The sequence below is a fragment of the Atractosteus spatula genome, chromosome 8 (genome assembly GCF_055471065.1).
Source record: "Atractosteus spatula isolate fAtrSpa1 chromosome 8, fAtrSpa1.hap1, whole genome shotgun sequence".
Taxonomy (NCBI): Eukaryota; Metazoa; Chordata; class Actinopteri; order Semionotiformes; family Lepisosteidae; genus Atractosteus; species Atractosteus spatula.
The window spans coordinates 7,184,542-7,210,674 of NC_142713.1; the positions used below are offsets into that span (position 1 = coordinate 7,184,542).

General features: G+C 38.4%; 1 protein-coding gene across 1 annotated transcript in view; it reads left to right on the top strand.

Moving 5' to 3' along the window:
* Positions 1-21,740, top strand: part of rxylt1 (ribitol xylosyltransferase 1) — a 34,593-nt gene extending 12,853 nt beyond the window's left edge. The window contains exons 4-6 of the mRNA XM_088924020.1: positions 17,482-17,796; positions 18,919-19,089; positions 20,469-21,740. Coding sequence (XP_088780146.1) covers positions 17,482-17,796; positions 18,919-19,089; positions 20,469-20,880 — 898 coding nt within the window. The 3' untranslated portion in view covers positions 20,881-21,740. The remainder of the gene's footprint in view (positions 1-17,481; positions 17,797-18,918; positions 19,090-20,468) is intronic.
* Positions 21,741-26,133: the final 4,393 nt, after the last annotated feature.

A 26,133-nucleotide genomic window follows, 5' to 3' on the forward strand; every position in this document is an offset into this window, starting at 1 on the left:
CTGACAGCGGTGCCTGCTTCTATTGTGTGTGTGTGTGCAACAGAGTAAATTTTTATAGAGAAATGGAGGCTGGACAGTATGCGTTACAATATAAACATTTATATTGATTTAAATCGTGTTCTGATTTAAATCGCAAACGCGTGTTTAATTATATGTGTTTTTTAATCATAATCAGGCTAATGCAACATAAATTGATACAGTATCTTTGTCTTCTAAGTATCTTAATAAACTTTCAGCATAGCTTTCTACCCGTCAAGATTTATATTTCTTGGGATTTTGGGATCAAACGTGGAAGGATTAGATTATAATCGTTTTTATTTGTCAAATACGTGATTGTATTTCTGAATGTTATGTGACACCTACAGTAGTTCACTGCTTTAAATACATCGAATTAAGAAAGTTATGTGTAGCACTTTAGATCTTTTTTCTGAACCAGGGAAAATCTGATCATGTTTCTCTATAACAATAATAAAAAAAACTTTATTTTACATATCGCCTTTAAAAGTGGCATCTCAAAGCAATACAGTAGATCGAAAAACAGTTAAAAGGGACCAAATTAAATACCAGACAATCGCAAACGCATTTTCAATAAAATTATTTTATTCATTCAGCAGTTTGTGAGAGGAACATCCAGCAGGGAGAGACACACACACCGGTTTTCATTGACAAAATTGTTTTTTTTCAATTCCTCTTGTCTAACAGGAATGTTTTGTTTGTGGACAGACTGTTAGACAAGAGGAAAAGACCGCCTCCTCCTACGAAGCATTAATCGCGTATCTAAAGAAAATTGCAGTATACCTTTGTTCATGCACATCATTATACAGTACAGTATCTCAATTTGTATTTCGATTAAAAAAAAATCGTTTGCCCAGCCACTACTGTTGTTATTGTTTTTATCCTGTAAAGCGTTTCCTTTTTCTGCGTTTTCCATTTCCTTTTTCTGATCACTCGCTTTCTGGATACACATCTCACCTGTCCTGTTCTTTGTTTTCCTGGTTTGCTGATTATGCCTGCTGCGGTCCACTCCTACCCTCACACCTAAAGAATACTATTTTAAATTTCTTGGCGCAGTTCATTAACCCTTGTATGTGCTGTCCGCGCCCAAAATGCAATTAAAAAAAAGTAAAAAACCGCGCTCAAAATGCAATTTAGAGCTTAATAAGATACACTCCACAGGCAAAATTAAAGACAAAATTAAAGACGATTAAAATCTGTAATCTTTCCACTTGTACTGTGAGTCATCGGACAGTTTCTGCTTTGTGTAAGGATGGTGAGAAAGCTGTGTTCAATGTATTTAAGGGACTCAAAAGTAAAAGAAGATGCTTCATATTGCTTGACTAATTTTAAAAACCAAGTTATAAATGCAGACGCTCCCTCGGTGCCGCGCCGGGTGTAAATATCAAAGTATACATTCCCAACACTGCTTGTACCCATCTGTCATGCAAATAAAACACCTTGAATTGAATTGAGGGAGAGATGGGGGTAGTGGGACAGAGATACTGTAGACAGACTCAAGGCAAATAAGATACTTATGGGTACGCAGGCATTCACGACAGCAACATACGAAACGTTTGCACGTACTGTATAGTTATTACTTGGTTTTCAAAGTGCAACGAAATACAATATTGTTGTTGCTGCTGTTCTGGTTGTTTTTATCCCGTAAAGCGTTTTGAGAAGCCACCTTTAAAGGCGATATATACTGTAAAACCACTGATTCTTATGGAATGTGTTCCGCAGGAGATTCAAATTTTTATTTATTTATTTTTTAATCGCGTATCTTAGGAAATCTCAATATAACTTTGTTCATGAACAGTGGCATGTTACATTATCATTCGTTTTTTTAACAAGGCTCGCCAGCTAATGTGAATCGAAACCTGTCTTGCTAGCTTTTAAAGTCGTGCATGTGTAAACTGTACTAGAGGGCATGCAAGTTACTCTGCCCCTTTCAGCTGCAGGGAGTCCCTCTGCTGCAACACACAGCAGACAGAACGGGAGACTATTGCCTTTCATATCTGACACCAGTGAAGTAAAAGGGGTGTCTAAAGGGGTGATTTCAGACCACATTTTAGTTACTTTATTTTGTTTACTTTTAACATTTCTGTAATTTACAGTAGATGTCACAATAGAAGCCCGAAGCCTATTATACTCAGTCTAGCCTTGGATCCTCTGAGTCCCTTGACTCAGTTATTGCATATTAATTTCTTGAGATACGCGATTCCATATTATATTCCCTTTTAATCAAATTCTAAAAGTATGCTTGTTGACTCCGGTCTCGCGTTAGTTAAAGACTTCGATGCTTAAAATGTTTAGGGAGAAATGGAATACTGGTGTGTATGTTTTCTTTAAAGTACCGAGACCAGCCATATACTGTATGTTTAAGTTCCAAAATTAATATCGTTTATGGACTTCACACGCGTTGCAGTATGCTCCTATTCTTTTTATGCTCAGGCACTAAGATCTCCCTTCTGCTTTGTGTAAGGATGGTATCAAGAGCAATCTTAAGTGGTGAGAAAGCTGTGTTCAATGTATTTAAGGGACTCAAAAGTAAAAGAAGATGCTTCATATTGCTTGACTAATTTTAAAAAAATCAAGTTATAAATGCAGACGCTCCCTCGGTGCGCTGCTCTGGTGCGCCGGCTCTTACACAGTGCCTGTCTGCCGTAAGCGTTACAATATACATACCCAACACTGCTTGTACCCATCTGTCATGCAAATAAAACACCTTGAATTGAATTGAATTGAGGGGAGAGGGGGGGAATACTAAAGCCAATACTGGCTCAATACCCTCAATGGGCTTTGACGTGCTAATGCGTTGGTTTAACAGTCCGGGTGTGGCAGGCTTCCAATGTCAACTCGACTCGATTGGAAGACAATGAACGTATTTTAGCCCTAAATGAATAAAAATTTACTCTGTTGCACACACACACACAATAGAAGCAGGCACCGCTGTCAGAAGGGAAGATATGTTCAAAATATCGCAAATATCGATCATGTTGCGATATTTTGAAATATAAAAGTCAATTGATTGTCCATAATATCGCTATTCTATTTTTTCGAAGAAATGTTTGTTAAAAGAAAAGTCCAGCACCAGCTGGATTCGACCACACAACCTGTCAGCTGGGAGTCACGCACCTAGACCAGTCGGCTACAAGACAACTCGCATGAACAGGCAGGCGAAACAGCCCTACACAGCCCTGTCGCAGCACACGAATACCGTTATTAAATTCTTTAGATACGCGATTCCATATTATATTCCCTTTTAATCAAATTCTAAAAGTATGCTTGTTGACTCCGGTATCGCGTTAGTTAAAGACTTCGAAGCTTAAAATGTTTAGGGAGAAATGGAATACTGGTGTGTATTTTTTTCTTTAAAGTACCAAGACCAGCTATACACTGTATGTTTATGTTCCAAAATTAATATCGTTTATGGCCTTCACACGCGTTACAGTATGCTCCTATTCTTTTTATGCTCAGCTACTAAGATTTCCCTTCAGTGGTAAAATTCAATACCTACAACGGGCACAGCAAAGACGTTTACTGTAAGTCTTTCTACGACAGACCAACGGACCACGAGTGCCCCTGTCGGTCAACCAATCACATACTGCGGTGCCACGCGTCATCTTGCGTCATACTGAGCGACGTCACCTGCGGTACGTGTCTGTAACGCGCACTTTGAATGGCTGCATCTGTATAAATAGAACTGAAGATAAGACAATAGACAGTAACACAATAACAATAACAGTGTAATATAACAGTGTAATCAAAACTGTGCAAATACACAAACAGAGAAAGAATACAACAGGACAAAAACAGTGCAAAAAAAGTAATTCGGGGGACAGTGCAAAAATAGTATGGTGATTAATAAATATTACAACTAATACAGTTTTAAGTACAATTTCGGCTTACATGTACTATATTGTGTTGGGTGCATAAGGAAGAAAGCTATCCATCTGTTTTTTAAAACAGCTTTAGGGGACTCCAGGCAGGACATGGGATGCCAGTCCATTGCAGGGCACACACAGACACAACATGCACATTCTAGCACCAAGGCGAATTTTCCCAGAAGCCAGTTAGCGGGGTGGATAGGTAGCTCTGTGGCTAAGGATCTTTGCCTGTGACTGGAAGGTTGCCGGTTCAAATCCTGCAGCTGGCAGAGGAATCTCAGGGATGTTGGCCCCCCGGGCTGAGGAAGGTCTTCTTTAGCGCAGCTGGCAAGACCCCTGTTGAATGACGCTGGAGGCTGGAAGGTTGCCAGTTCAAATCCCGCAGCCGGCAGTGGAATCCTGTTCTGTTGGGCCCCTGAGCAAGGCCCTTAACCCCAACTGCTCCAGGGGTGCTGTACAATGGCTGACCCTGCGCTCTGACCCCAAGCTTCTCTCCCTGTCTGTGTGTCTGTGTCTCATGGAGAGCAAGCTGGGGTGTGCGAAAAGACTAATTCCTAAGGCAAGAAATTGTATAGGGCTAATAAAGCAACATTACATTATTACATTAAGCTACTAGCATGTCTATGGGTCTATGTGGAAACCCACACAAACGTGGGGAGAACATACAAACTCCACACAGATAGTGCCCCAGATTTTGAACCCAGGGCACCAGCGCTGTGAAGCAGCAATGCTAACCATTGTGCCACTGTGCTGCCTAGAATGAAAAATAATTTACCTTAATAAATAAAAAAGAATTTAGAGTATTTTGCTCACTTATTAACCCTAAGGTTAGATCAAAATGCTCCTATTGTAGCCATTAGGAAGTAATCAGTTACCATTAAGCATCTATGATCTTTAGAAAAGGCATATTTTAAGTTTTTTTGAAGGGTGTCCGTGACCTTAGGTTTTTTATTATGTCTTGCAGTATAACAATGAATTAATAATAAAAAACTTTATTTTATATAGTGCCTTTAAAGGTGGCTTCTCAAAGCGCTTTACAGAATGAGAACAACAATAAATAAAAAGAATCCACAAGATAAAACACAGTTACAATATACAGAGGAGACCGTGGATGGTGATACTAGGAAAAGCAGAGGGGTGAAGAATGGAACCAGTTAAGTAAAGGCTCCTCTAAAGAAGAAGGTTTTGAGTCTGGATTTGAAGGAGTTTAGAGAAGGTGACACTGATATCCTTGGGCAGAGAGTTCCAGAGCTTGGGGGCATAACAGGAGAAGGCCCTGTCACCCCTAGAGTGTAGATGGGCTTGGGGGACAGTAAGGAGACCAGAATTAGAAGAGCGAAGGTTGCGAGGTGGGGAGTAGGGCGATAATAGTTCAGACAGGTACTGAGGTTCCAAGCCACGTAGAGCCTTAAAGGTGAGCATGAGGATTTTAACGTCCACACAGAATTTGACAGGAAGCCAGTGCAAGGACTTCAGGATAGGAGTAATTTGATCACTTGCACTAGACCTGGTCAGGATCCTGGCTGCTGAATTTTAGACATACTGCAGTTTATTCAAATAAGATTTAGATACCCTAGCAAGTAGAGCATTACAGTAGTCAATTCAAGAGAACACAAATGTGTTGATCAGCTTTTCAGCCACTGTTAGTGATAGCACAGGGCGTAGTCTAGCAATATTTCTGAGGTGAAAAAAAGATGTTTTGACAATATGCTGCACATGTGGGTCAAATGTTAAGCCAGAATCGAATAGCACCCCAAGGTTTTTCAATTTATACTGAAGCTCAAGTACAGAACCATCTACAGATAGGGTTATAGGACTGGCTTTACAAAGTTGATGGGGGGTGCCAATAAGCATGACTTCAGTCTTGTCACAGTTAAGATGAAGGAAATTTTGAGTCATCCAAGTTTTTATGTCAGAGATGCAATTAGATAGAATAGAGACAGCCACATCAGTGTCAGGTTTGGTATGGATGTATATTTGAGTATAATCAGCGTAGAAATGATAGCTGAGGCCATGTGATCTTAAAAGCTGACCAAGTGGAAACATGTAAATGCTGAAGAGCAAGGGGCCCGGTATTGAGCCCTGAGGAACACCAGACTTAACAAGACCAATTTCAGACCTGTGCCCATTAAGAGAGACAAAGTGACAGCGATCAGTGAGACAAGACTTGAACTATTTGAGAGCAGTGTCAGAAACTCCAAACAGTCTCAAGATGTGAAAGTAAGATGTCATGGTCAACAGTGTCAAAAGCAGCACTGAGATCAAGAAGGATGAGTATAGAAAGAGAACCAGAATCAGAAGCTATTAGAAGATCGTTAGCTACTTTGATCAGGGCAGTTTCTGTGCTGTGAAGTTGACGGAAGCCAGATTGGAGGGGTTCGAAAAGGTTATTTGTCATGAGGTGGTTATGTAACTGAAATGTGACAGCACGTTATACAATTTTTGCAAGAAAGGGTAAGTTGGAGATGGGGTGAAAATTGTTAAGATTGTCGAGAGCCATGTTAGGCTTTTTTGGAACAGGAGTAATGTCAGCAGTTTTGAGGACCGTTGGTACAATGCCAGTGCTCAAGGATTCATTTATAATATTGAGGACAATAGGACAGAGAAAAGAGAAACAGGGCTGAAATAAAGTGGTGGGAATGGGATCTAAAATAGATGTGGTGGGTTTCATGTGTTTAACTAGTTTATTGAGGGATGCTGAGTCAAGAAGAGAGAAGCTGGAGAGAAGGGAGCCAGAAAAGTTGGATAAGGGGGGAGGAGGTATGGAAATACCTGCTACAGGTTTGCTACAGGTGGACTTTTTCCACTTCACATTCCCACCCTGGTCCTGTAGAAAGATCTGAGAGCTCCAGCACCATTAAATTGGCTGCAGTTCATACCTTCTTGATTCTTATTTCTCTTTTAACATATGTTTTGATGCAGCAGTTCAGGTCTTATAAATAAGAGTTTTTCCAATGTTTTTTTAAAAAGAGAGACAGCCTCTTTACCAAGAGCTATGCCTCATAACCCAGCAGACCTAGGAAATAAACAATCCTAACGTTGCTTATTGCTTTTTGGAATATGTAGTTTATTGACCCTAATCCCTGGATAGACTACAAACTTCATTAACCAACATCATACAAGTTAAAGGCTTCTTAATCCCCTATAAATCTGCCACATGCTGAGTAAAGTATACTGCTACCCAGAATATAGAACTCTGTTGTTATTTCTGTCTGTTCTCAATAAATACATCATTATTTTTTACTATTCATTATTTGTGTTTATGTTACTAGTAAATGTGTATTTATGTGGTACATATTTATGTAAATATTATGGCACCAAGCTAAGAACATTTTTGCTTTTCGGTGTTATTGTTAATACATTTATTGCTTTCAGATGCAGCTTCGGAAATAACTAAATAATAATGCAACAAATACAGAAAATAATGTCTGTGAGATGTTTGTTCCTTAGTCTACAGTTAAAGGAGAATTGCTACAAAGGTGTCACGAAGACCATTTTTAACCAGTATTCATCAGTTTTTCATTTGTTATATAACTTAGGCTTTTAACAAATTGCTTCAAGACCTGGTGATGACCTGCTTTCCTTCATGTCTTTTGAAAGAAAGTAGCTCCCTGTTTCTAATGTACATGTTCATTTAGAATTGTGCTTGTAGCATTTAATCTCTTGCAACAAAGAAGTATGATTAGCTTGCTCGTCAGAAAGCAAAAGGCATCCATAATTTGTCTTAGTGAAAATTGGGTTAGTGAAAGGACTGAAAATTACTAAATATTGGCCTTGGCATTATAAAAACAGCATTGAAGTTGCAATAAAATATTTTGTTTGTTTCCTAATGCATTACTTCAAAATAAAGGACTCTGAGGTCACTGAAGTTACATAAGATCCAGGTGTTCTTGTTGTCTTGTCCTTTTTAGATTTCACTTATCTTTAAAATATACTTTATGTACTCAAGTTAACTTTAGGGTGGCGACCTCCTTCCACATCCTAGAACCTGCAAAAATTCAGAGACAAGCACAGGGTGCTGTTTTTGTTGCGTTCTGCAAACAATCTTTGAATAATACAGCTGAACCAAAAAGTACTGGTCATGCATATTAAACAAGAACGTTCCCTTTGGGTAATCAAACGGGTCTGATTATTTCGTTTTAAATTCAATGTTTAAAGTTAAGACATCTCAAAGAAGAAAAAGTCTGAAAGAGCAGACCATTAAAATGATTTAGAAAAGTTAGTCTACTACAGTACGTGCTGTTACAGAAGTGAAATCTCCCTCAAACCTTTGATTAAACCTACCAAAAGAGAATATCGAAAAGTTTGTCACGTCTGCCTCTGTTCTCTGTGCTTGTGCTTCTATGTTGTTGTTTTTTTGTTGGCGAGTAGGAGTTTTAAGAAGGAGAACATTCTGTTCCATTTGAACAGGAAGGCAGAGGGTTGAATTCCCATAACAGGCTCTTCAGTCCAGGTTGACTGAGCTGGGAAGTGATCTGTGCATTGACATTTTGAGCGTTGGAGCCAGCAGAGCTGTGCGTGTCGGTGCCTGACACAACAGGACTGCATTAGTAGAAATCACCTGTCCCCCCCGCGCTGTAAAAAGGGCATTGCATCTTTCCTCATGCTGCTCCTGATTTAATAACAGTTGTAGCTTTCCCGTGTCGTGATGCGATTAGAAACCGTTTGTTTCTAAGAGGAGAGGTAGAGAGGAGATTTTGAAGGTCTTGTGGGTTTTGGTCCCAGGTGGATTATTTTCATATCGCGCATAACCCAGTTTCATCCCATGCTGTGCTGGTTTTTGTTGCTTTCCACCATCTTGGGAAGTACATTTCCCTTATTTTTATTTTTTAGTTCATTGTAAAAAGACCTTTTCTTTATTTATGCATGTACAGGATAAGTATTACAGGTTACAGTACTCCCAAAAAATCATTAACAGACAGGGCAGATAAAGCATAGCTGTGTGCAGTACCCTACATGTAATATTCTGTTTTGTTCTTATTTTTAAATGACATTTGTTTATGCACAGATGTTTAACGAGTTATTAGGAAACCGCAAAGGTTTTATTAAGATTTTCTAACTTGCTGTAGCTTTTGCAAGCCCATCTTTCATGAAATGTATTCAGACCCAAAAACAATTTGACTTTTTATATAATGTGAATATAAGTTTGCCTTGTCAGCTTATTTCTATAGGAATATCAAATTAGACTCTGCAAAGCTTCAGTTTGTGTTTGGTAATATGCACAGCATACAGAAACATAAGGGTTTTCTCTGTGGAATTAACTACCAATTTTAAAAACTTTTGCTTGTGTTGTTGTATCTGTTGTTAATTTAACCTGTGAAATATCACAATGCCACTAAATTGTATACATAATACAATATATTTGAATTATCCTGCTGAAGCAGTATATAATATACTAACAGTATATAAATGATTTATTTTGAGAAGTTTCTTTTTTGTTGTTAATGAAAGTATTACAGGCACTCATTCAGTACTGTTTCAGAAACATAGTTGCCAAATTGATAAGTTTATAATGAAGTCTTACAATTAAGTTATTATTATTCAGACTGTTCTTACAGCTATATACTCCTGTACCGAAATTATTTTAGGTCAGTACTTCAATTCTTACAATGAAAATGGATATGATTTTGGATGTTTGATTTTCACAATGAGTTATATCTTAAAGAGTATATGATGATGAGCATGAGTGACTTATTACATCCGCACAATAACAGGTTGCAAAGACTTGTACAGCTTTCTTTTCCTTCATTTCAATGTAATGAGATTACAACAAAGGTTACTTCTGTATTAAATTAAAATGGATGTCATTTATGTTTTGTGATTTCATTCAGACAGAAATCTATACAAATTCATTGTGGGTTTTTTTTTTTCCTGTCAAACTCTCATCATTTAAACCACACCAGACAGCTCAATTTAAATCAGTTCATGCCATTCTACAAATTTTACCTGAGGAAATGGTAAAAATCAGAGGTCTTTCAATTACAAACAAAATACAAAAATAAAGTATTTTATTGCATTTTACTCCTACAAAAACACATTATGCTTTGTATATATTTATAATTAATATTACAAAACATGTAAATTGCTGGTACAATGCTACAACTGAGAAAAATTTGTGAAATGTTGTAAAATCTTCCCTCACAAGAAAGAGTAAAGGAAAGGCAGATGCACATGAAAAGAGAGCTTAGCAAAGCACTAATTATACTAAACTAGGAAGCGGAAATAAAAAGTCCTTTAATTTAAATAGCCAGTAGGTGACAGATGGAGGTCTAGGTAGTTCAGAAATGGTTGCCAAGTTTTACAAACCTTAAAGGTCGACCCAGTTAGTGTGCATCTATTTTTCTCCAATATAAGAAACTGCATCATATTCCTGATCCATTGAAGTAATGTGAGTGGGGCAGCATGCTTCTAGTTAAAGAGGATACGGCGCCTTCCTGGAGAGCTGCTAAAGAGAGCCAGTAAGTATTATTGGAAGGGAGAGATTAGCAGGTGGTGCACCAAACACAGCAATAAAAGGTTTGAGTCCGATTTTAGGATGAGTGTAGGAGAGAATGTGAGAGAAAGCATCAAAAATGGACGGGACCAGAAATTACAGAGCCCTGGAGCGGCCATCAGTAGGAAAAAAAAGTTATATCGAGAGAACGATTTATAATTAGTGCGCACGAATTACCTAAAACGAAATAATGTTTTCTAGCTCTTTCTAGCTCGCAGTTGGTCATCAATAAAGCCAATCATTTCTTCTATGTTAGCATATCGCCGTCGGCAGAGCCAATTAAACCTGAGAATCCTCTTCAGTTGCCGTTTGCTGACAGTGATGCCCTGTAGTTCAAGAGTACAGTAGCTACAATGCCCTCATAGCTCATCCCCAAACCATAATAAACATTAATCAGTTCATCTCTATCCAGTATCCTAATCTGCAGCAGTGTAGGTTAGGCTTTATTGTACTAATATACAGACGCGGTAACGTGTTAACTAGCGTTTGCTCGGAGCCGGGGATAATGCTGGAGTTTCAGAAACTTTCTACAGTATGTGAGTGCGACTACCGTGACACAAAACAAACGAAGGAAAAAGTACACTCGTGCGCACGAATTAAAGAAAACGAGAGAACGATTTAGTTATTTCGTGCGCACAAAATGTAAATCGTTCCCCTCGATATAACTTTTTTTTCCCCCCTGCTGATGGCCACTCCATCATAAGATGGAGTTCCGTAAGAAATGAACCAGCCTAGGACGTACGACAGACGTATGAGAGTGGCCCGTTTTGATCAAACTCAGTGCGGAGTATAGAGAATGTGCTGCTGTCTGAACTCCAGTGACCCAGACAATTGTTCGTGCGATTCGAGCATGTATGGTGGTGGCTTCCTGCAGATAAATGCAATATATTGTTGAGTAAGTCAACCGAATGGATGTATGACAAGCTGCCCTTCTTACTGGAAACCTCCAATCTCAGATGAAGGGTCAGTGGATTGTCATTGTCTGAGGATGGTAACACAGATGCTGTACTAAGACTTCACAAGTCATGTGGTGGAAGTTTAATATTCGGGTTTTCCAAGTTGGCAGTATAGTACTTCTTATACTTGTAACTTTTACTATAACTGACTTTCATTATCAGATTATCTAAGATAATTGCAGACAAATTCCCATTTTTCTTTAACAACCCAAAGAGCAACAATTAAAAAACAAGGAACTTAAATATATAGGTCAGTCAAAACATTTGATTCTGTTTTTTTTTAAAGTTGTGCAACCTTAATTTTGGTTTAGCATATTCCAGTCCTTGTCTGCTGTGACCTGTAAATAAGTCTGCAGAACTCTTATAATGTTGTGATTATACAGTACATTGTATGGTAAGATATAAAAAAAGATATAAAGGAGTTACCCCAGCAGAGATTAATAGGCACCAATGAAACATAAAGAAGACCAGATATTCATGGAGTAAAGGTTGCGGTGGTGAGCACTAAAAGCAGAAACCTTATTGCTGTGTGATGCACATCATCAAGCTTCCCAGGAATGGGTTTTGGGGCCATTCTGTAGCTAAAATGAAAATGACAGATTTCTGTACCTTGTGAATAAAGTACAGCAGGCCTTACTAACTTCAGGTTAAAGTTTATTTGTCATTCCAGCCATATACAAGTATACAGAGGAGCGAGATATCATTCTCCAAGTCTGTGGTGCGAATACAGACAAGACACTGGGAAGACAAATCTATAGACAATGCTGACATAGACATTTTCTGACAGGGTACAGGGTACATAAAGTGCAATGTGCATAGTGCAATTTACTTTACAGGATTGTGCAAAGAATACATCAGACAGTATGCCTGACATTAGGCAAAAAATAACTTAAGTTTCCAGATTTGGAGTAGGTGTAGTAGGTACCAGGGTGTTGAGGAGCCTGACAGCCTGTGGAAAAAAAGCTGTTACAGAGTCTGGTGGAGCTGGCCCGTATACTGCAATACCTTTTACCAGATGGTAGGAGGGCAAAGAGGTTGCAGGAGGGGTGGGAGGGATCGTCCACAATACTGGAGGCTTTGTATATGCAACGTTTGTGGTATATGTCCTTCAAAGCATGTTTTGAAGGTTGAGGAAAAATAAGTGGGGGTCCTTTGGGGAAAAAAAACTATATATATAAGCTGGATGTGTATGAAACAAACTATTGCTTACTGCATGAGATTAATGTAGACAGAAAACAAAGTGTGACCCAAAAGTGACCTTTGTGTGACATCTTAAATATAGTCATTTTAATTTAAGTGAAATTTGTGTGCCTTTGCATTGTTAAACCACGTAAGAAGGTCTTTGCAAGAACCAAATGTCAGCTGGCCTGTTTAAAAGCACAGTATGATTAACAGTGTTTTGGTTGATCTCGAAAGATACTGTAGGAGCATGCTTTTCGTCAGCGGTGCTTTTGGTCAGTGATGTTTTTTTAAACATTTCATCTTTCCGAAATGTGAAAGTACCCACGACTGAAACCAGATTGAGTGCTAAAATAGTTTCAGTGATGTGAAAAGGAGAATATTTACTTACCAACCTTTCCAAAGATTTGGGTAAGCAAGGCAATGAGGATAGTAGTGTGTCACATCATGTATCTCACACACAATTGCAGGCGCCCCATCTTTAAACATTTTAATTGAAAACAATGGTGGGACGAGTGATCCTGGGAACCAGAGATTGCCATCTGTTTTATATAAAAAAATCAGTGTTAACACACCCAGATGGATTATTTTTCAATACTTTTAAAAGATCTTCTAACATCCCTGCCTCTGTCACCTCACTCTGAACAAAACTAGAGCTAAATTAGTCTTTTATCACACCTTGACAAAACAGAATTAACGGAGTAAGTATTTAACATCCCATACCACTTTCTAAAGTTATTACATTAAATATATACATTTTTTTCTAGAATATCAGAACAAAGGGGTGTGCCCACCTTATCTGTGATGGCTCCTTATTTCTTTGGCTTTTGGCTTGGGTAGTTGTAATGAACTGATCATTTAAAAAATAATCAGACTTGGGTTTCCTAATTAGCTTGGGCAATTCAGAACGTAACAGTAGGCTGTTGCAGTTTTTAACTCTTTGCTTCAGTGATAAATGTTTAAGCAACAGTGAATAATAAAAAACGACGTTTACATGAAACATATGGTTTTCCCCCTAATTTTCATAGATGCCTTGCAGCCCGTACACCCATTGTTTTATCAAATAAGCAACGACAGGAATATATTAGGGTCTCACCTTTCCTGTAATTCTTTTCCAATACCCCCCTGCCAGTCTCCACGTTCTTTTAACGTTTTCCAGATCATCAAAACCACAACGTTACAAAGGCTTCTTCTTTCATGATTTTTTTGCCCTTACGTGCATGGAAAAAAAAAAAATTGCGTGAGTGATTGTATTAATGAACTGCAGCTGTACAAGACAGAACATTCTGCCATATGAAATGCACGTTATATAACGAACGTTTGTTTCCTTTTGAATACATGAGACCATACTGCATACCAGTCATCACTTCAGATAAACTATCTCGGAGAATGTCTGGAGAGACAATGTTTTACAAAGCATAGGCACTAAACCTGCACATACTGTACTTGTATTCCATCTCAGGCGTTTAGTAGTTCAACATTATTTTTTCCACTTATTTGTAATTTTCTCTCAGCCCACATTTTTGCTGGTGGTGGTCTTATTTCGGTCTCCTGTTGATTTTGTTTTGTTCTATGGCAGTAGTTCTGAACACACTCGGCTGAGGTCTTGCTGGATATGTGCTTATCTCTCAGTGCTGTTTAAACACGGGGGGCATACTTTGATCATCACTAGAAAACAAAATCTCATACCTTCTTTGTACTTGGCATCTGCATTAACGCTAGGATATACTCAAGTGTTTGGTACAAAACGTGGAAAAAAGTGAGTGTGATGTGCAGCTGTGACAATTCTCTTTGTCCAGGTGAGAAAATGGGTGTGATTTGTGCATGTTGACATGCATGTTCTGTAAAATCTTCAGACTCTCTGTTACACCCCGCTGACAGTTCACATTTTAATTCAGCTGCAGAAATACTTGACTATAAGAGTTTTTGATGTGATCTTTGAGTGTGGGCACTGTGATCCATGATTACACAGCAGGCATAGTGAATAATGGGGATATCCAGATCTTTCTTATTCTTGACCTGCAAGTACATCTGAGCTTCACCATACCCTTGACATAATATTCTGTGTGAGTACATGCTAAGACTGTATCGCTTTTCTCTGCTGCTTGTCTATTGTTTCTGTGCTCTTTGTGCCATTGGGCTGGCAATTATGCATTGCCTTTAGACATTGGCAGGTTAAAATTTACAGTCAAATTGATCTGCTGTTATTCCTTGAAATTTGAATTAGTGCCTCTGTGCTTCAATATCACAATCCTGCAGTATGGGCTTACTCTCTTTAAAGAAAATTACAAGCAGTGCTTAATAATAATAATTCCTTAAATTTGTATAGTGCTCTCCTGGACACTCCTCTCAAAGCTCTTTACTGGTCATGGAGACTCCCCTCCACCACCACCAGTGTGCAGCCCCCACCTGGATGATGCGACGGCAGCCATAGTGCGCCAGAACACTCCCCACACACCAGCTATCAGTGGGGAGGAGAACAGAGTGATGAAGCCAGTTCAGAGATGGGGCTTATTAGGAGGCCATGATTGGTAAAGGCCAATGGGAAATTTGTCAGGACCTCAGTTTTATGTCTTATCTGAAGTGACTGTCCCCATCACTATACTGGGACATTAGGACCCACACAGACTGCAGGGTGAGTGCCCCCTACTGGCCCCACTAACACCTCATCCAGCAGTAACCTCAGCTTTCCCAGGAGGGCTCCCATATAGGTACTGACCAGGCTCACACCTGCTGAGGTTCAATGGGGCTGCCAGTTGTGAGTTGCAGGGTGATATGGCTGCTGGCTAAATCCTGCACAGACCATCACTGCTGTTTTTAACGGAAAAGAAACCAGAAAAAAAAGAACACACACAAATAACAACTAGATCCTACAGTCCTCAGCGCAAAGGGCTCAAGGACACCAAACAATACAAAAAAAAACAACAAGGGCCCTACCCTCCCTCAAAAAAAAAAAATCCCCTTAACTAATTCAGAAACACAAAATCTATAATTATCAGGAAAAAATGCAATCATCACTTTTCCATCTCCCTTCAGTCACAGCCATGGACTGCAGCACTAGGAAAAAAAAAACATCTAGCCATATGAAATAGGCTACCAGCCCTGTCCAGCATTTATATCCATGACCTAAAGCATGCTGGGTTATTATTTGCTTAATTAATACATAGCCCCCCCCCCCACCCCCCCACCCCCAATGGAAGCAATTCCTTTGAATATGCTTGGAGTCCCTTTATTTACTCCATTTTCATTTCTTTTTTTCCATTACATGTAGATGCCAGTAATTTTTGTGGATGAAAACGTGTGTTTAAAACATGGGTGAATTGACGACGCTCTCATTTGAAAGAATTTTCCATTTGATTGTCTCTAGACTGTTTGTTTCCGACTGTGGTTGTTGTGAAAAGACAGTGCTGAGATCCTCTTAAGGAAGCATTGAGCCAATGGTCAAATATTTTGATTGGTACGAAAACAAATTCCCTTTCCGTATTTTTAGGGAGGCATTACAAGGTACTGGAGGATTTGAGGCATCAACCGATACCTGACATCATATGCTCTTCCTAAAAAAAAAAGCTTTCACTGATTATCGAATGCGTTGCAAAAGTATTCACCCCTTCCAATGATGAAACAAGATTAATTATCGACTTTATTGTGCTCAAAAGAATTCTGAGTGTCTTTGAATTTGTTTTCCTGATCTGTGCATTTCTATAACTTCATTCTTGAGTTGTTTTGAAAATTCCTTGGCCTTCATGGTTGAATGGTAGCTTGAAATTCACTGCCTGACTGAGTGTCCCTATAGAGAAAGGTGTTATTCTGAAATCATGTGAACTACAGACACAGATTGCGCATAGATCCATTCAACCAGTTGTATCACTTACCAGAGTAATTTTGTGCACCTGAACTAATTTAGGTTTGCCAAGCGGGTGAATATGTCTGCAATCAACACATATTCTCAAAAGCTGCCAAAAAACTGATATACAGTATATGAGTTCTTTCCCATAAAAACACATAAAAGTGTCCCATTAGAGCAACCAAATTTATTAAAATAGTCACTTAAAAAACATGTATTTTCCATTTATAATTCAGCAACATTGTGTATCAGTGGAAGGGTGTGCAAAGGACTGTATGTCAACTTGTATATTTTTACTAGAGGTGTGAAAACTAAAATAAAACGATTATTTTGGTGTGAACAATAATAATAATAATAATAATCCAAATTCAAAACTTGAATTGAGTAAAGTTTTTTTAAACAACAAAAATGTTTTGTTATTTCTAATAAATATTACACTAACACAGTATTGTAATAATAAACATTTAATGCAAAAACATTATAACCTAAGAAATTAAGTCGGTTTTATACTGTATTTGTTTTTTATTAATCTGTTATTTTTCCTTTAATTGTTTGCCACTGTAACGTCAAAACATGAAGATTAAATTCCTCGAACGAAACACTTTGAGAACATGATACTATTTAAAACGTAGTAGTTGTTTCCTTTGAAGTCATTGTTTAAAAACATAGTATTATGTAATTCATTCACTCAAATAAAATAAAACCACTCAAATGTAATACATTTTGAATGGAGTTTGTTGTATATTAGGGAGATAGTTGTTCATTCTTGCATAAAACCTAAAACGTCCTTGAAAAAAATGTGGTGTGGAACAATTTGGAAACAAGCTTTATAGCTTATAAATATTTTATATATACTGTATATATATAACATTATTTTTACTTAAAAACACCTCAGGCCATGCCTGGCCTTTGCAACAAACCACTTAAGGAATACCTCAACATGTGAAAAAAAGATTTTGTTGTCAGACAAAATTTTACCGTTTTTTTTTTTAATCTAAAGCGCTATGTCTGGCACAAACCCAGTTTGGGGTTTGTCTTTAAAGCAGTACCAGTCCTGAGTGATAATGGTTTATACTGTATGGCATCTGTGTTTAAAATACGTATCTGTCCGCCTTGTCGTCTTAGTTTCTACACCGGACCAGCCGTTGTGCAAGGCCGAATCCCCCTGGACACGGACAGCGTGGTTCTAGTCCTGAATGGGAGAGAGGACCAGAAGATCGCCTACGCCACCCAGTGGCTGCAGTACGTACAGGCGCTGGTGCAGACGCACGAAGTGAATCACGTGGGAGTGATGCTGCTGGGGAGCGAGAAGTGCAGCAACGAGTGGATCCGTCCCCACCTCCGACGACACGGGGGGGTTGTGGACCTGCTGTTCCTGGTGTACGACAGCCCCTGGGTGAATGAGGAAGATGTGTATCAGTGGCCTCTGGGTGTAGCAACGTAAGCACTTACTGGTCATTTTTTAAGTCTTTTCAAACTTAAAATCTATTTCAATATATAAATTTAATCAGATGAATTTGATAGTTACTTACTTAAATTATTATATTATAATATTATAAAAGTATATATTATAATGCATTATATTGTTAAAATATATTATTATTTATTACTGTATAGTGATATTATTAAGTTTGAGTAACCACTTTTTAAGTTTTTAGTTTTTAACTTAAAATCTACTTAAATAAATAAATGTAATTAGATTAATATGATAAGTATTTACTTAAGATATTATAAAATATTATATAATTATATATGTAATAATTCATTCTTTAATAATATATAATTCTATATTAATATTATTTACTTTTGTGTAAGCACTTGTGTTTTAAGTTTGAGATGGATTTAATTAATGATAAATTTCATGATTATTTATTAAATCCTGCTCTCCTATGTCATCAGTTTAATTACAACATGTTTTGTAATATTACTATATGCAACCTCTATTTTTTTTCCCCACAATGAACCAACGTATATTAATACTCGCCATTTTTAAAGTGGCTAGTACTTTATATCAGGTTAGGGGCTTTGAAAAAGCAAATTTCCAAGGAAAAAAGCTGAGTGTGCATTCATTAGTTCATCATAAAAACACATTTTCTAGCTTCGTATTTCATTTTCTATATTCTGTGGTCTGCAAATATTTTCTCAGGTTTTTTTTGGTCTAGCAGTAAAGATATTGATTTTGAAAATTGCCAGTTGTTTGGAAGTCATCCTCATAAATCAGTTTTTTTTTAAATAGTTGTGATCTTTTACAGAAAAACAGTCCTAATATTGGACTTTGTAGTGCTTTTCAAACCATTAGTGTTACATATTTTCATAGAATGCCACAGTTTCAGAATATAACTTAATTTCCAGCTGTATTCTCCTCTATTACTGTGATGGATTTGTAAAAAAAATCTGGAAAAAGTAATTACTTTTAACATTCTTGCCTTTGCTTATATTTAGAGAAAATGGTACTGATCTCAAGAGACTTACTTTTCATTAACTTTGATTTCATTGGAAAATCCAAACTGGAATTTTGTACTGACCAATGTGTCTATGTCCTGGCCAACATCTTATTTCCAGATACAGACAGTTTCCTGTAGTAGCACCCACCAACAAGATGGTGCATGCCAGAAGACCATACCTGTGCAATTTCTTGGGAACTCTCTATAAGAACTCCTCAAGAGAAACGTTAATGATGATACTGAAACGAGACCACCTAGACAAAGAGTGCATCACTGCTGCAAGAGAAAAGTACGTTGATCAGCATTCCGTGCCGTGTCTCAGCTTAAAAGGTTGTAGATATGCAGACGTTCGCTTACATGTGTGGGTCTCTATATGCTTTCATGCTTTTTTAGCTTGTTTTATATTTGTGCAGCTCTACTTTTGTCCAATACAAAAGGTACTTTTAAAGACACCTGACATTCTTTAGCAGCTAGTAGTCTGCTAAATAATGGGAAAATGCCTCATTTTTTTACGATTGGTACCACAAATGTCTGTGGACTGAAAAATGACAAACCATCCAGTTTCATTGTTGCATAATAGTGTAAGTTACACATGAAGCCTTTGTTTAAGAAAATGCAGAGCCATTCTGTGCTGAAAGAATGCTCCAGAGAAGTATGTGTGGAGTGAGCCTCTCTGTGGCCTTGGTTAGCCTTAGATGGAAATAAACTGTAGAGAAAGAAGATGCACTGAATGAGTCAAACCAGAAACACTATATATATACAATTATGCATTTCTGTTTGTCAAACGTATATGGTGTAGCTGTATTAAAAGAGGTTAGAATAGCATTGAAGGAAGCCTTAGGTCCCAGTGTGCTTTTATCTTTGTTTTGTAGGATTTAAAAAGGCTTGTGTGCTTTTCTGTTTTGTTCTTGTTACCTCAAAGAACTTAAGAACTTCCTTAGGTTATTGGTTAATTTGGAACCGATGGAGAAATACAGACACATATATATATGGAGCCAGTAAATCGCACTCTTGCTAGTAAAACCCTGTTACTGGTTTTGTGTAGGATGGCATGGTGGTGCAGTGGTTAGCATCACTGCCTTGCAGCACTAAGGCCCTGGGTTCAATTCCAGACCTGGAGTGCTATCTGTGTGGAGTCTGTATGTTCTCTATACTGTCTCTATACTGACAGAACTACACTGTTTGGGGGTTTCCAATCTATACTTTCTTTCCTAAAGGTAAACTGGAGAAAAAGAGAGAGTTATAAGTGAAAGGCTGTCTTTTACTGCCGTTTAATGTTTGGGCAGTAGTAACAAGAAGAGGGTGTTCCCTTGTACATTACCAGGGCCAGATAACTTACTAGTATGTTTTTGAACTGTGGGAGGAAACCCACGTGAACATAAAGAGAACATGCAAACTCCGCACAGACAGCACCCCAGGAATTGAACCCAGGGGCACTAACCATTGCACCACCATGCTGCCCATATTCTTTTCCTCTTTTTTAAATTGATTTTAGTTAAGAAGTGTAAAGGTGTCCGGAGTTTTTAATGAGAACTGGTAAAGTAAAGTATCCTTCATGTAACCCATGCCAGCAGAGGGGGGAAATTGTGCTTTTTTTCAGTTCAGGAGCTATACAGTAGGGTTAGACGCGTTAGAAGCCTGAATGAAGGAATTCTCTTTTCGTTTCAGGTGGCTGCCACAGGAGACGAGGGACAGCTCGGGAAAGTATCAGAGTGCCCTCCTGCAGAGCGACCTGACCCTGTGCCCTGTGGGCGTCAACACAGAGAGCTACAGGATCTACGAGGCTTGCTCGTATGGCTCCGTCCCCGTAGTGGAAGACATCATGACTCCTGGCAGCTGTGGCAAGTCACTGGCCTCCCACACTGCCCCGCTCCGGCTTCTGAAGGCCATGGGAGCGCCGTTCATCTTCCTGAGAGACTGGCGAGAGCTGCCCGCCATTCTGGAAAGGGAAAGGAAAATGACGCTGCCAGAAAAGGCCGAAAGGAGGCAGGGGCTTCTCGAGTGGTACAGCAATTTCCGACAGCAGCTGAGAGAGAGGTTTTCAGCTGCCGTTGAAGAGGCTTTCTTTCATGACGGTTAGGATCAACTTCAGACCCGGCTGACACACGCTTGGACTGTGTGCACAGAGTGTGGCTAAGGTGTAGAGTTGAAAGTGAATGTGTTAACTGTGATAAGGTCTGCCAACCACTTGTGGTGCTCGAAACTTGTGCTGTTCAGAATAATTTCATGGCATGTGAAGTTCTGTGTTTCAGATAGACCTTTATGGTGCAGAACTGGCCAAACAACACTGGGTTTCCAAAGTCCCCCTTGACTTACAGCACAGCAGTAGCCTCGTGAACCTGAGCTTACAGTTTTGTCATTAAGAGCTGTGTCATTCCTCCAGTCCTCATGACTGTACCCCGAACAAGGTGAGAGGCAGCTGTACCTGACAGTGTGCGCCTTTAGGAAGCATACGCAATCTGTACCTCCCATCAGACTCCCACTAGACTCCTGTCAGAACTCAGGTGTTTGTTTGCCTTTGAAACAGTAAGGAACAGGGCTATAGTAATCAGCAGTGACTTTCTTTCATTGCCATGGCATCGAGAGAGAGAGCAGAGCTGTTCCAAAATGCCTTAGCCCATATGCTCCCACATATTGAACACCTGGAAAGAATCTATTCTTTCAAGATCATTTTCACTGTCATGTAAAATTAAGCAGTGTTCCTTTCATTCACACTTGAAGTTTGGTCTGTAAGATCATTTGTTGTATTTCGTTACAAGAATGTATAACTTATTTTAAGAGTGGAGATTTTATCAAAAAATAAATTTTCTTTGATCTAGTATGGTTGTTTACTTATAAGCTATGTCAATTAAGGAGTGTTAGCTGTTGCTTATTTAAATGCTGATATGAGGGTTGTACCACTAAATCTGAATAAAACTGGAAGTCTGTTTTTTTTGCTGGCTTTACTGGTTTTCTAGAAGTTTTTTAAATGATCCAGTTGTAAAGCAAGAGTTCTTTTGCCACTCTAATTCCGAAAATGAAGTGTATTTATTGTTGTCTCCTGTCGAACTTACGTCTAGGCCAATTTAATGCAACAACATAAGAAAAACCCAGCTTGATATCTTACTGAAGCAATTCAGGTGAAGTATCTTGTTCAAGGGTAGAACAGCAGTGATTTGAACCCACATCCTTCCAGTTAGTAGTAGGAATAATTCATTATACTTATATAGCGCTTTTCTGGACACTCCACTTACTCAAAGTGCTTTACAGGTAAGGGGGACCCCCTTCCAACACCACCAATATGCAGCCCCCACCTGGATGATGCAACGTCAGCTATAGTGCACCAGTACACTGACCACACACCAGCAATCAGTGAGGAGGAGAAAAGAGTGATGAAGCCAGTTCAGAGATGGGGATTATTGGTTGGACATGATTGGTTAAGGCCGATGGGAATTTGGCCAGGACAGTGGGATAACACCCCCACTCTTTTTGAGAAACACCTTGGGATTTTTAATGAGAGTCAGGACCTCAATTTTATGTCTCATTTGAAGGAAGGCACCTTTTTTACAGTATATTGGCCCATTACTATACTGGGACATTAGGACCCACTCACATCGCATGGTGTCCGCCCCCTATTGCCCCCTCTAACAGCAACAACCTTAGTTTTTCCCAGGAGGTCTCCCATCCAGGTACTGGCCAGGCTCACACCTGCTGCCAGTCATGAGATGCAGGGTGATATGGCTGCTGACATTCAAGTCTAGAACCCTAACCACTGCTGCACACTGCCGGCCTATTCAGTTATAGTTTTATCAATGTGAAAAGGAATAATCAGATTCCATTCCGATGGAGAAGAATGCACTATTATTCACTTTACTCTATTTCTTTTATAGCAGTTGCTTTGCTTGCACAAAGAAGCACATTCACTCAGATCTCATGTCTGAGCAGATGATCATGCTGCCATATAAACACTGTTCTGTGTTCTTTTCTACTCTTGTTCAGTTCCACTGTAGAGAAATCATATTGCCTAATGGCATGTAAACATACTACATCTGAGCTCTGGTTTTTATTCTAGAACCTGTTCTTGTTTTGTGGATCTTCAGCTCCATATTCATAAGTTTTGCCCAACATTGTTAACTCTAAGCCTGATGGTCATTTGTCATCTGGCAAAGGGAGGTGGACACTTAGTGGACATTAAACATGATGTATTGGGAATTTGGTAATGGGTGTTCTCTTAAGGTACTTTAAAATTAAATGCTAATTAGGAGGAGAATGAAAACTCTGCATTTTGTTATTTTCTTAAAATGATTAAAGTATAAAACTGAATTTCAATATATGTTGCATCTTTACTTTAGATAACTGAAAAAATAAAAGGCACATACTGTATACAGTGCGTATTGAATGTATTTGTGACCTTAAAATATTTCATATTTTTTGCTGCTGTTTTGCCATTGTCCAGCAGAAGGAGCTAAAATGTTTTTTTTTGTTTCACTTTGCAGTTGTGAACTAAGGTGGGACAAGTCTTGGTCCTTAAAGGCCAGTTTGACTGTATGTTTCCTGAATCCGGTCATTGTTGGCTAAATAGTTATTTAACTATTATTAAAGAGATGTGGGAAAACATGCCTTCTAGGAAAAGAAATGAATGTACAGTGACATGGACGACCAAAAAGAACACTTTGCAAGGATTTAAATTACAGCAATTATTATTATTATTAGCAGAAGTATTATTAGTATTATTATTGTTGGTGTTAATTTATTATTGTTGTTATTGATAGATCTGGAAAATCTATTTTTAAACTTGCCCATTTGTTGAAAGGACACTTAAGAGGCAATGTTAAATACAAAGAACATTATTAACCTAATTTAATCTTTTAGTTAAAAATATTACAATTAGAAGAGACTATTAAAAAGAAGTTCACTTTCTTATAACTGCTGTTTGTAGGTTTACACAGGACGTACCAGCAATGTGCTGAAGAATATTTATCAATGTGCATAATACAAGCTGATAATGTAATGGATGAAATTAAACTTTCTGTGACTGTTTTTCTGCCATCTGAAGTTGCCTTCATGCCTGATTTAACTAATGTAATGACCCATTCCTATTTTCACTGTACTGGTCTTGTGTACTTACAAATGCAGATCACCACTAGTGTTCTCTGCCACTAGCTCCTCAGAATTAACAAGACAAATCACCCCACCAACTAGAGAAAGCCAGGCAACATTACCTACGGATTGAAGAAAGAGCTAAAAATCAATCCTTTACATGAGCTTTTCTTATATACAGTGTGTGTAGTAGTCTGTTATATAGCTACTGTACTGTATATACAAGCATACTAATTCAATATTTCATACTGTGTTCACGTGCTTTTCTTTGTAATGTAAGGATATTTTCCTCTTTGCTATCATATTGACATTCATTGATTCCGGCAAGTCCATATTTAATGTGAAAGTTAAACTTTTAGAACTTATCTACATGAAATGGAGAGATTCCACAACAGTGATGTTAGAGTGACTACATGCTGGACACGACAATCATCCTCATAAACCACAAAAATGAAATCCGCATTTAGTATCGTGTGTAAGTGTGAAGGGAACAAGCTGCAATAACAGGTTCTGTTCTCCAGCCTCTGTGTATAATCGAGGGTTTCTGCATTCCACACTTCTGTGAAGCCACTCAAGCAGTTAGGTCCCACAGGTCACCAAAGGTTGAAAGAAAGTACTGACTGCGCAAGGCTAGCAACTCTTGAAAACCTGGCGCCAATTAAAATGGATAACCTGATGTGGTCTTACGTCATCCATCAAGAAGAGTACATTCGGACAGTGGGTGTCTGCAAGATGAGATGATGCATTCACTTCCATTGTCAAGGTAGTACTGATCTGTGACTGTTTTAAGCAGAACAAGAGATTGTCCCAGTATGTTTCCTCTCTTCAGCCAACGATGCTGATGTCAATATATTTATTGCTATCATTTACGTATTGTCCCCCACTTAAATATTCTTTAATTGATTAACAAAACCAGCTTGCACTAACATAAATTTTGTTCAGTATGGTTCAGAAACACCTACTGTACCAGTCTCTCCTGATTCACTCTCTCCTGGTCTTCTACTTCCAAACCAGAGACATGGGAACAGTTTCTGTTTTTTGCCAGGACACGTGGGCACTCCTGGTATCTCCCAGCACAATAAAGTATAACAAAAAAAAACTTAAGTTATGTACTAAAGGGATAGTGAACACCATCTCTACCACTGTCTCCAGAGTTCAGCGCTGACACCTGGTTAAAACTGAAGCTTCTGGGGATGTCAGCTGTTGATCTTCAGTTCTGTAGAGCTGTTCAATATCCAGTTGTTGTTTTTTTCGGCTGTCATAATCAGTCCTGCATCAAGGCAATCACATTTCCAACAAATAGTGTGCTTTTCTGGTGTTTTTATATAAAGTGCCTTCAGAACTCTAAGTGACCACTGCAGAATAAACGCTGTGATGTTTGGTGATGTATTGACAGAATTGTCTGCAAAAAAAATCCTGTTGTAGTTCAGGCCAGTGTGTGAATGTTCTGAATTCCAAAATCAGTTCAATATGACTAAATTACTATGAGGCGTTTTTGCAACCTCTTTCTCTTTGATGTTTCTTGTCAATATCAGATAGCCAAACTTTAAAAAGAGCTGTTAATGAGTAGTCGACTTGAAAAATCTTTGCTTTCAGATTTGGTCAGATTTCAAAATGTTGATCATGAGATTTAATCACAGAAAGCCCAGTTTTGAGAGACGAGGTCAGATATTTTTTACTTGATGCTAACAGATGCTTCTGGCCTGAATTCTAATTATAGTTTGCTGTGCACAATCAGTCATTCAACAGCACATGTACTGGTTTGTTAAACACCTGAAGCAAAAATTCAGTTCCCTTCTTCTTGGGTCTGATCTGATGTATACACTAGATGGCGATAAGTCACCAAGCCTAAACAAAAATTACTCCACTCACTTTGGAAAAGGCTTGAACGTACAGTATTTGCTGTTAAGTTAGATCTTTTCCCAGTTCATTTGTACAAAGTACAGTTTTACATAGCTCAGTTGCTTTATAACTAACATGGTATTTACAAGGAGCTAAACAACTCATCCAGACAACATGAAATGACAATAAAAGGACAGCAAGATGTTGGGACAGATATTGAAATGTCTAGACTTCAAATCAAGGATGTTAAAATGCATAGACACTGAATGGTCTTATGGCGTTGGTAAGCCATTGTAGAATATTACAAAATTATGATTGCCACATTAGAAAGAACACTCTGAAAAAGAACAGCAGCACATTTTAATTCTGGTTTTAAAGGGATGCCATACGCAGAAAAGTTCAGAGAACTGAA